The sequence below is a fragment of the Oncorhynchus masou genome, chromosome 26 (assembly GCF_036934945.1).
Source record: "Oncorhynchus masou masou isolate Uvic2021 chromosome 26, UVic_Omas_1.1, whole genome shotgun sequence".
NCBI lineage: Eukaryota > Metazoa > Chordata > Actinopteri > Salmoniformes > Salmonidae > Oncorhynchus > Oncorhynchus masou.
In genome coordinates this window covers 6,069,883-6,081,523 of record NC_088237.1, presented here as the reverse complement: position 1 = coordinate 6,081,523, position 11,641 = coordinate 6,069,883, and the positions used below count along the sequence as shown (strand labels likewise).

The window sequence follows — 11,641 nt, the reverse complement described above, 5'->3', positions numbered from 1 at the left end:
CAACTGTGGATACAATTCACGTGAAACGTCAGACTGGGCGTAAAGAACAGCTCCATTCGTATTGGGAACCTCAGACAAAATATGTTTTAGTATAGTATGAATAGGCCACAATAGCCAGTCATGGTCCAGCTTCAACCACAAGAGGGCCTCTATTTCCAATTTCTTGGTTGAGCCAGGAATGCTCCTGTGTTATACATTTACCTCCCGAGGGCACGAATACCCAATCCGAGTCATTACCAATCAAGTTAAATATATAGCCTACACAACCTTAAAGTCGGAAATTCCGAATAGTTTACAGAAAAAAAAGAGTTCTAGGCTTTACACAACTTTATTGAAGTTTGTGTGTAAATACACATGCACATTTCAAATGTAAACCCAAGTGAACTCAAGCGCAGCCAAACCTGGAAACCCCCATGTCATGCAAAGGATGCCTGAATATATTCACCTTTACAAAAAAAAATTGAATAATAGAACATCCTATCAAAAAGATCCAATCCCCCAGAAGAGAAAAGCACAGGTAAGAATTCTGTCTCTCCCAAATGGCACCCTATTCCCTATATAGGGCACTACTTTTGACGAGAGCTCTATGCAGTATAGGGCGCCATTTCAGACAAAACCCTGAATTTGTGGTGTATGAACCCAAATCTCCATTACATCTTCAATCTTGCCAAGGTCTTTAAATATATTTTTATTATTCTTTAAATGCTTCCATATAAATAAATAAATGTTATCAAATGTACACTCACAGAGTGAACTCTTATGTACAGTACTATATATATCCTATATGCAATCACCACATCTCACCCACTCAGGCTGATCAGTAATTCAACCATCCACCCATCCCTCCCACTCTAGAGAGAAAGACCCTACTCCACACACCAACCACAATGAAGCATTATTTTCCCTTGGAAGAGAGACACATACAGCAGTACCCAGGTATTTCTATCAAAGGTAATGAACCCCCTACTAGTTCCCCCCTTACATTTAACCAAAGCAAAACAAGAAGAGGCACAAAAAAAACAACCTGGCCTTACAAGTGGATCAGTTCAAGTCAGTCATTCAGCATACATTCCGGCTCTCGTGTTTGATTTTTAAAAATATTTTTAATTGGTTGATTTCCGGTAGCAGCGGTCGCTATTCATGGATGTTTCTATTGGGGGCAGCAAAGATAGGGTGTGAGGGTGTGTACATAAGTGTTCCTGTGAGTGTAGGAATGAGTTTCAGCTCGTATCGGTGTCCTGTTTAAGTGTAGGTGCGCGTGCATTTGTGTTTCGGGGCCATGCACAGACAACGTGACGGAATAATGTGCTAAAGGCTACAATCTGAGATTAAGAGTTAAGGCTGAGGTGATCCAACCAAGAGACAGAAATCTAATGTATCACCAATATTCATAATCTCAAAAAGCCTCTAGAAGGAGCAGGTAGTGGAGGAGAGGCTCAATAAGCCGTGTAAAGCTAGTAACGCAACATAAAGCCTAAGAGGTGGGTCCGTCCCAGAAAAGCCCTTACCTCCTAAGCAAACACGTCTCCTAATCACTTATGAAGATCTGAAAGAATTGGATGTAAGCAATATGGTAGTAGCTCCACCTTGTCATGTGACAGGTAAGGTGAATTTTTAGCCCCATTTCTCATCCCCATCTGATAATTTCAGATCTACAAAAGTGTCTAGGGGTTTAGGGGTTGTTTTTGGACCTTGACCTTGGCTTCATGCGGCTTGGAGGATACTTACTGTAGTGACCAGCAGAAGAAAAAAAAATAACAGAACTTAATCACAAGGCTCATATTGTGTACATTAGTTGTGTGTCTAAAATGGAAGTTCACCACATGACTAGTTTGGCTGTTTTACATTATGAAATGTAGTTTGCTCTTCTTCTTCCTCCTCACACATACAAAGCAGAGTAGGAGGGCTGATCTAGGATCAGGTCCCCCCTGTCCATATAACCTTATTCATTATGATCATAAAGGTTGAAAATGATCCTAGATCAGCACTCCTAATCTACAGAGAGCAGTCACTATGTGTGGATGCATGTTCTGTTGACCACAGTGTTTAAAGGCAGCATTCAAAGCGTTTTAACTGAGAAGACCTTGGCTCAGAGTAATTTGTAAAACAATTGCAGTACGTGGCACTAATATACAATTCATTATAAAAAAAATGGGAGTGCAGGTGACTGTGCAACAAAATAAAAGTGTAAGGACGAATCCCCAAAAAGGCTTCAGCGCATCATGAAAACTTAATAATAATAATAATTCAGTGTTCATTCCCAAAAAATATTTACAAGGCCTAGCTTAAAAATTATGGTATGCCAATGCATTGCTCTCTCAGAAATATAAAAACATAACAAAATTAAAGCAGGTGGGTGGGAGAGAGGGAGTATCGGTTTGAAGCGCCAAAGCAGTAACACCACTGCACTGTGACATTCTGTGTTTGATACTATGATGAACTGAACTCCGGCCTTCCTAACACTTCTAATGGATCCATTCAATTTCAGTATGATGTCATTGTTCAGAATCAGAACAGAGCTTGACATCTTTTTCCTCCAGAGTGAATGATTCATGTAGAATGAACATGGAGGAGAATCACTGCGACCCGAATAAGACCGGTCGGACGGACCACAGACAACTATAGGCCCTGATATCTTTAGTAATGTTGCTTCGATGTTCCAGCACTAACAAACTTCTCAGTGGTTAGTTTCCCCTGGTAGCCCACTCATTGTAGGCCTGGATGGTGTCAGAGATCAGCCTCAGGCCTGGCACACTGCTCTGTGTCTGTCGATATGGCTTAGGATGGATATTATTGTCTCTCGCTCTGTCTCCGTTTCTCCAGCTCATTTGGTTTTCATGGTGACATTGTCGTTGACATCCTCTTCGTCGCTCTGAACTGAAGCAGAGGCTCCCTGGGATGAGGCGACGCTCTTCCTGTCCTCCTTCCCTTCTCTGTTCTCCTCCTCCTCCTCCTCTTCACCCTCCTCTCTCTCCTCCTCCTCCTCCTCCTCTCGGTCCAGATTAAAGTAGCCTGTTCCCTTCACTGTGTCCTGGCGCTGGTAGAACAGCACGTACGCTGCTTTGGACTGAACACACACACGTATATATATGAAGTGCACATTCAATTCACACAGGGCAGTGCTGTGTATCTGACAAGATGTTAGAAGACTATGGAACTCACCACTATCTGATCTTCGTTGGCTGGAGAGACACTGCTGTCGTCAAAGTTGTACCACTTGTCATCATCCTTGTTCTTCGCATAAGCAGTATCTAAGTGTCCCAAAGATAAGATGCGAAGATGAGCATTTGTCTGCTAAAAGCAAGCATGGAATTAAGACTGTTGATTCAACTTCCTTGTTTGAATCAACTCGGATAAGACCATGGCTGGCAATGTCTGAATTTACAATTTTGAATACACATTACGTTCAAATTCACATTACGCTTCTAGTGTTTATGACTAAATTGTCAAATACAAATACTTAAATTCAGACTTACAGTGTCCTCCTCCCATGCCTCCATAGTGGTTGGAGACCGCAATGAGATCGTAGCGACAGGGACCAGCATTAGGGTCGATCAGGAACTCTGACATTTCCATGTCACTGGAGAAAGAATCACACAAAGAACCATTCATGAGGGGGAGAATTCCTTGTTTTCTCTTCAAGAGATATTTAACATTTGTATAAGTGATTTAGGCAATGAGGCCCTTTAACCTCCCCAGAGTCAGATGAACTTGTGGATTCCATTTTTATGTCTGTGTCCTGTATGAAGGAAGTTAGAGGTAGTTTTGTGAGCCAATGCTAACTAGCGTCAGCACAATGACGAAGTGTATGGGCATGCAGGTCAGCAACTTCCTTCAAACTGCTCGCAGAGACATAAAAATTGTATCCACAAGTTCATCGGACACTGGGGAAGTAGACCAAAATCCAGAAGCATTCCTTTAAGCCATAGGGAAACAGCTGAATGTCACAATTATACTTGTTCATAAACTTTGACAGAAACATATGTCCGTCTGGTCAAAACCGTACCTGAGTGGGAAGTCGACTAGTGAATCCAGCTTGTCCCTCATATATCTGCTGTAGGAGAAGCGTTTCAGATGGACCACCAGGACTGGAGGCAGAGACCACAGGTCTAGCTTCTTAGTGGCCTGCTGGTGCTCCTTGCAGTTTGGACAGTACCTGGGATAGATTAATTAATTATTATATTTTATGTGACAATTTTTAAAAAGCATATACTTTCTTAGTACCTGAGACAGCCAGGATAAATTACGCATCATACCAAATTACAGAACATTTTAGTTCTGGGTTAATGGAGATTAATATCATGTTAAAACATGTTAATATTTATTTTGAGAGAACTATTCTTTTAAATGTTCATTATTTTCTTTATTAGCCTTGACAATATGAAGTTAAGTCTCACCATGGGTCCTCAGCTCCGAGCTTCTCTTTGGTGGTGAACAGCTCGATGCAGTCTTTCAGTTTGAAGAAGGCTTTCTTCTGAGGCTTATACTCCATGCTCTCATGCTTCTCAAAGTCCTGTTCACAGACAGTGAGATTTGTTATTACTTATTTAGTACGGTATTATTACCATCCAAGGCTTAAAGAGAGACATTAATTCTACAACAGTGTTTTCCAAGCCTCTCCTCAAATACCTCCAGCCATTCTAATTATTTGGGAAACACTGTTTCAGTTTGAATGCATAAGGACAGATACAGTCTGACGTGAATTGATATACTGTACACTCCTCTGTATTTATTTAGACAGAGACGCAAACATTTGTAAATTTGGCTCTATACTCCAGCATTTTTGATTTTAGATCAAATGTTTCATATCAGGCGACAGCAATCAATGTCACATGTCATAATGATGAGTGAGAAAGTTAGAGGAACAAAAATTATACCAGAGGGTAGTGTAAGTAAAATGGTTTCTAGTGTTAGAGGAGAGTAGAAAGCCTTACCTCTGTGATACCCTCATCAAAGTGTTTTTTCTTGACCTCTGGTTCCCAGTCCAAAGAGAGATAGGACTGGTCTGTTACAGAGAGAGAGCAATATACCCTTAAAGACTCATTGTAAAGGTGAGAATATAACAGAACAAGAAAGGTGGATTGGGCATTAAGAACTAGTAGAGGCACTGCTTTGTGCTTACAATAAGTATAATGTTACCATGTTACTATCATTATTGGAGGGTTTCAACTTCATCTGCGTACAATATGTAAAATGCCCATCTTACCACTGAGTCTGAGGTGTCCCTCGTCGAACCGGATGTGCCGCGGTTCCTCCTTGATTAAGCTGAAGTCAGTCTTGCCCATGTTGTTAAACTGGAATGTAAACAATCTCTTCTTCTCCCCCATCGTCATAGACGTTTGGTTCTGGTGACCTTTGGTCCCCGAGTTCTCTCCCCCTGGACCAACCCCGTTCTCCAGCTCGTTGTCCCCACCACCTACAGAGTCCTCTGATTGGCTGTTGTCATTCTCAGAGGGCAACTCCTGGTCCTGACTGGATTCGTCGTCTCCATCCTGCTCATCAGTCTCCATCTCGCCTGGAATGGAGTGGATCAGCTGATCAGATTTTGGAATAGCTTTATCGACAGGGGTGAAATTTTTTATTTAACCTTTAATTTAATGCTGAGACCATAGTCTCTTTCGCAGGCGAGCCCTGCATGAACACATCAATAAAACAATTACACTATACATATCTATTTACACATCAATTACAAAATACATCAAAGGGAAATACAGAACACAATCATATGAAACAAACACATTTTTCAAGAAAAGTCCCAGGTGAGTGCATGTGTAAGTATGTCTGTTTGAGCGTGTGCGTGTTACGTACTGGGAGAGCCCTCCTCCAGGAGCCCATTGGTAGCATTGCCATTGACAATATGTTGTTTAGAAGAAGGGGTTATCTCCTCAGTGTCGTCCTCCTCAACGACAGAACGCACAAACCGACTGCACCATACAACACAAAACACTAATATCAGTTCCCATTCAAAACATAAAGACATAGTCCAACAACATCTAACTGCTCAACATCATTTATATGCTCCCCCCGAAGAAAGAAACATCCACCCTCAGTGCTGTTAGTACTCAGTTCATCAGTGCTCCCGGAGGAGAAAACATTTAATGAGAAAACATACAAAATCTGGACATTGTGTCAAAGCCTTGTTTACACTAGTAACTAAAAAGGTTCCTTAGAAACAATGAAAAGAGCAATCAAATGTATTAATATATTCATTTTTAGATCAACATCTGTCACAATTAGGCTAAGTAATTAACAAGAGCGCAGAGCACAAGGGTAGTTAATGGCAGTTTCTGAGATGGTTACCTACTCACCAGAGGCGTAGCAATAGCATGTTGTAAAGCTTGCTCTAGTGCATGTATGTGATTTTTGGAATAAATTGTATTTTTTTCCTCAATCAACACAATACACCCCATAATGACATAGCAAAAACTTAAATATCACATTTACATAAGTATTCAGACCCTTTACTCAGTACTTTGTTTTAGCACCTGCATTTGGATAGTTTCTCCCATTATTCTCTGCAGATCCTCTCAAGCTCTGTCAGTTTGGACGGGGAGTGTCAGGATCGAGGGGAAGATGATGAAAAGAGCAAAGTACTTGATGAAAGCTTACTCCAGCGCACTCAGTACCTCAGACTGGGGTGAAGGATCACCTTCCAACAGGACAATGACTAAGCACACAGCCAAGACAACGCAGTAGTGGTTTCGGGACAAGTCTCTGAATGTCCTTGAGTGGCCCAGCCAGAGACCGGACTTGAACCTGATCGAACATCTCTGGAGAGACCTGAAAATAGCCGCGTAGCGACGCTCCCTGTTTGAGAGAATTGGTATAGAAGAATCGGAGAAACTCTCCAAATACAGGTGTGCCAAGCTTGTACCGTCATACCAAAGAAGACCCAAAGACCAAAGTACTGAGTAAAGGTCTGAATATTGTTGTAGAACACGTGTGTGTGCATGTGACCCACCAGAGGTGTAGCAGCAGCTTGTTGTAGAGCTTGTCCTCGCTGAGTGTTCTGGGGACAGTGATGAGGAAGGGCTGGCCAAACAGAGGAGTGGAGGTGTGGTTGTACCCTGACTGCTTGTACTTTTCTCTAAGGTGGACTGGGATCACCACATGGTCTGTGTCCTCCAGCCGGTTCACTGCCACCTCAAAGCTGTACAACAAGGAGAGATATTTTCCCCCCCATTAATTTAATATTTATTTACTATGGCAAGTCAGTTAAGAACCACCCTCTGCGGGCCTGGAAACAACCAGATGCATCCGGTTTTCAGGGGAAATGGAAAGAGCCTGTGACGTGACTACCCTTTTTGGATGTTAACAAGGCGACACTCCATCTTAACTACTCCTCCATATTTACTGGATTGGTTGAACGGTGCACAAGAGAACCTGTGCAGATTTTTTCTTTCTCGTCTGGACAAGAAGGAAAGAAACCCCGCTCAGATGCATGCTACGTTAAGTTAGTTACTAAGATCAAATGCACTGCCACCTCAAAACTACAGAACTATAGGGTAGGGTGAATGTGTTGCAGATGTTTGCATCTTTGGTAAGTTAAGGGTCGTATTCATTCGGGCATACTGTAACAAAACGTTTTGCAAGGGAAAACAGTGTTTCCTATTGGACAGGTTCAGGTAGTCCCTTCTGGTTTCAGTCCATGCCCTTCTGTTTGGTGCCTAATGAATATGACCCAGATCTAACACTTGAGGGAGAGTAGTCAGTGCTTCATCCAACTGCCTTCATCGGAAAAGTCTATCTGACACTCACACATAGATGTCGTCCCTCTCCATGATGCTGCTGAGGTTCTCATTGGTGGCAAAGATACGATGGAACCGGTGGTTGTAGATATCTGTTACAATCATCTGAATTTGGAAAGAAAATAAAAACATCTTAAGTACACATAGTGCATTCGGAAAGTATTCAGACCCCCTGACTTTTTCCACATTTTGTTACGTTACAGCCTTATTCTAAAATTGATTAAATAGCTTTTTTTGCTCATCAATCTACACACAATACCCAATAATAACAAAGCAAAAACAGATTTAGATTTTTTGCAAATGTATAAATAAAACATTTAAATATTACATTTACATAAGTTTTCAGACCCTTTACTCAGTACTTTGTTGAAGCACCTTTGGCAGCGATTGCAGCCTCGAGTGTTCTTGGGTATGATGCTACAAGCTTGGCACACTTGTTTTTGGGGAGTTTCTCCAATTCTTCTCTGCAGATCCTCTCAAGCTCTGTCAGGTTGATTGGGGAGCGTCGCTGCACAGCTATTTTCAGATCTCTCCAGAGATGTTTGATCGGGCTCAAGTCTGGGCTCTCGCCAGGCCACTCAGGGACATTGAGACTTGTCCCGAAGACACTCCTGTGTTGTCTTGGCTGTGTGCTTAGGTCGTTGTCCTGTTGGAAGGTGAACCTTTGCCCCAGTCTGAGATCCTGAGCGCTCTGGAGCAGGTTTTCATCAAAGGATCTCTCTGTACATTGCTCCATTCATCTTAGCCTCGTTCCTGACTAGTCTCCCAGTCCCTGCAGCTGAAAAACATCCCCACAGCATGATGCTGCCACCACCATGCTTCACCATAGGGATGGTGCCATGTTTCCTCCAGATGTGACGCTTGGCATACAGGCCAAATAGTTCAATCTTGGTTTCATCAGACCAGAGTATCTTGTTTGTCATGGTCTGAAAGTCCTTTAGGCGCCTTTTGGTAAACACCAGTTGGGCTGTCATGTACCTTTTACTGAGGATTGGCTCCCGTCTGTTCACTCTACCATAAAGGCCTGATTGGCAACGTGCAGAGATGGTTGTCCTTCTGGAAGGTTCTCCCATCTCCACAGAGGAACTCTGGAGCTCTGCCAGAGTGACCATCAGGTTTTTGGTCACTTCCAAGGCCCTTCTCTCCCGATTGCTCAGTTTGGCTAGGCGGCCAGCTCTAGGAAGACCAAACTTCTTCCATTTAAGAATGATGGAGGTCACTGTGTTCTTGGGGACCTTCAATGCTGCAGAAATGTTTTGGTACCATCCCCCAGATCTGTGCCGACACAATCCTGTACGGACAATTCCTTCGACCTCATGGCTTGGTTTTTGCTCTGACATGCACTGTCAACTGTGGGGTCTTTCCAAATCATGTCCAATTAATTGCATTTACCACAGGTGGACTCCAATCAAGTTGTAGAAACATCATAAGGATGATAAATTGAATCCGTTCAATTTTGAGTATAATAGCAAAGGGTCTGAATTCTTATTCAAATAAGGTATCTGTTTTTTATTTGTAATAAATTTGCTGAAATTTCCCAAAAACTGTGGTCACTGTCATTATGGGGTATTGTGTGTAGATTGATGAGGAAAAAAATAATTTGATCAATTTTAGAATAAGGCTGTAATGTAACTAAATCTGGAAAAAGTGAAGGGGTCTGAATACTTTCCGAATGCACTGTACACCATTCCAGAGCGTACATTTTAATTTAGCCTCTATTTAACCAGGTATAAAACCCCTTGAGGTTAAAAAACAATTTTATGAGGGAGAACTGATTTAGTTAAGAGCATGCAGGACAGACGTTTGTGTGTGTGTGTATCTTACCTTCTCAGCAGGGACACCAGATAGAGTGGAGAGCGAAGTACAGAGGTCTGATATGGAGCCCACCTTGGGCACAGTCAGTTTATACTGAAACACAGAGAAAGACAAATGGCCATTAAACCGGGGTCCTAAGATTAACTCATAACTTAATCCGCAGGAGCAGAATTTCCCAAACCCCATGAAGAATGAATAGTTGCAGATTCATTAAATATACACCAAGCCTTCAAAATGTATTGATAAAAAGGATCTCCCTCCAGATTCCATCTGTCCCTATTCAGAGCATAAGCTGATTACAAATATTCAAATCCACTTCAGAGGATATCCATTAAAAAGCAGAGAATATTGTGAAGGATGACTCATTTCTAGGTAGGCGGTAACAGCTCTGTACCTGTGTGGGTTTGGTCAGGGGTCCAGACTGACATTAGTCATTTTCACTAGGTACAAAACAGAAGCAAACAGGCCAAAACAAGGAGGTGCTATCCAATAAGAAACATTTGTTTTTGTTTTCAGTTGTAAAAGCTTTTGCAACAGTGTGCACTAATGAATACAACCCAGATACTATAGTTACCTGTGTGGGTCTGGCCAGGGGGTCCAGCCTGACCAGGTAGACCTCCAGAGTGCGCTCCTTTTTCATGGGCAGCGGCAGCGTCAGGTAGCAGAAGGGGTCAAAGGTGACGGAGACCTTGGCGCAGACGGGGCACACCAGGGTGGACTTGAAGAGGCCGTGGAAGATGTCCACGATGATGGAGTCGTTCCTCTTGATGTGGTTTTCCCACGCCTCCTCGGCCACCACCTACAGACACACAGAGGGGAGGGAAGATAGTGAGGAACCATTTTTGACAAAGGGTGAAATAGCAACAATGGAGTGTCTGGAGGAGGTATAGTACTATGATAGCGTTTATTCCCACTACTGGTTTTGCTTTTCTCCTCAGCCACGACATACAGTTACACAGAGGGGAAGGGAGAGACTCAAACTATTTAGATATGCGGTGAAGGGACACATGGAGTGTGTGGTGGTACAACTATTCCCAAAACTCCTTGGCAAACACCTACAGTCGTCACACAGAGGGGAGGGATATGGCTGAGATACCGTTTTGACATAAGCCAAGAGAACACTATGGAGTGGTACACTGTTTTTATTAATTGTTTTACTCTAGAGACATGCCTACAGTCTTACAGAAAGGAAGAAAAGCAATGCCATCAGAAACATAGCCGAGACAGACTATAAAATATAATAATGGTTGTTACAGCCATGTCTCAAGGCAATGAGACACCATTTCAACAGACTAAAATGACACAGTGGAGTGACTGGAGGTGTGAACACTGTTTGTTCCCACTGCGACTGGTTCTCCTTCAGAAACACATTGGCGACAGAGTCAATAATGAGGTTATAGAGTTGGCCAAGGATCTGGCATATTTCCTGCCATTCAATTGGTCATTAAATTAATGATATACCCATTGATTCTTGAATATAAATGCCTCATTTGGCTGAAACACCAAACTCAAGATTGTGGCTTTAAAGACAAAGATTTCCATTTAAACAATCAACGCACAACAACAACTGAATGAGTGTTGAGTGCCAGAGAGAGCAAGACTACCTGGGACCACAGGCAACAATTTGCCCAGCTGTGTACTGTAGCTATGGTGCAATGTATTTATTGTGCATGTTCCCTGACAAATAGTAAAGCGAATTAAACTAAACTAATAAAATAAAGAGTGACATCAAGCTAGCAGTAACAGACCTTGTCAGGCCTGCCCTCAGCATCTTTGAGCAGGATGTAGGGTTTCTTCCTGATGCGGTTCAGGTCCTCGTGTAGACCATCCAACAGGAAGGCCAGCAGCTCATGAGAGTCCTGCTGCTGGTAGCCTGAGAACTGGGGGGCGAAGCGACCCACCTGGGTCTGGAGGGAGGGGAGAACAGACACACACACACACAACAGGTTCAGCAACAGATCTATAGGAAATTCCAAATTGACACCTCACCCCTAGGGAACTTGTGAAGATCGAATTGGTGGAAGCAAGCAAAATAGCACAGATTACACCAACCTGTAGCCTGTCAGTTAGCAAAGTAG

General features: G+C 42.6%; 1 protein-coding gene across 4 annotated transcripts in view; it reads right to left on the bottom strand.

The window, feature by feature from the left end:
• Positions 1 to 309: 309 nt before the first annotated feature.
• Positions 310 to 11,641, bottom strand: part of LOC135514694 (ubiquitin carboxyl-terminal hydrolase 15-like) — a 35,926-nt gene continuing 24,594 nt past the window's right edge. For all 4 annotated transcript variants that reach the window (XM_064938214.1, XM_064938216.1, XM_064938213.1 and 1 more), the window contains 13 exons: positions 11,312 to 11,470; positions 10,138 to 10,362; positions 9,573 to 9,656; positions 7,759 to 7,853; positions 6,962 to 7,150; positions 5,809 to 5,924; positions 5,207 to 5,515; positions 4,935 to 5,005; positions 4,398 to 4,513; positions 4,007 to 4,156; positions 3,477 to 3,580; positions 3,163 to 3,251; positions 310 to 3,067 (listed from right to left, as the gene is read on the bottom strand). In XM_064938214.1, the coding sequence (XP_064794286.1) occupies positions 2,825 to 3,067; positions 3,163 to 3,251; positions 3,477 to 3,580; positions 4,007 to 4,156; positions 4,398 to 4,513; positions 4,935 to 5,005; positions 5,207 to 5,515; positions 5,809 to 5,924; positions 6,962 to 7,150; positions 7,759 to 7,853; positions 9,573 to 9,656; positions 10,138 to 10,362; positions 11,312 to 11,470 (1,950 nt within the window). In that variant the 3' untranslated portion in view covers positions 310 to 2,824. The remainder of the gene's footprint in view (positions 3,068 to 3,162; positions 3,252 to 3,476; positions 3,581 to 4,006; positions 4,157 to 4,397; positions 4,514 to 4,934; positions 5,006 to 5,206; positions 5,516 to 5,808; positions 5,925 to 6,961; positions 7,151 to 7,758; positions 7,854 to 9,572; positions 9,657 to 10,137; positions 10,363 to 11,311; positions 11,471 to 11,641) is intronic.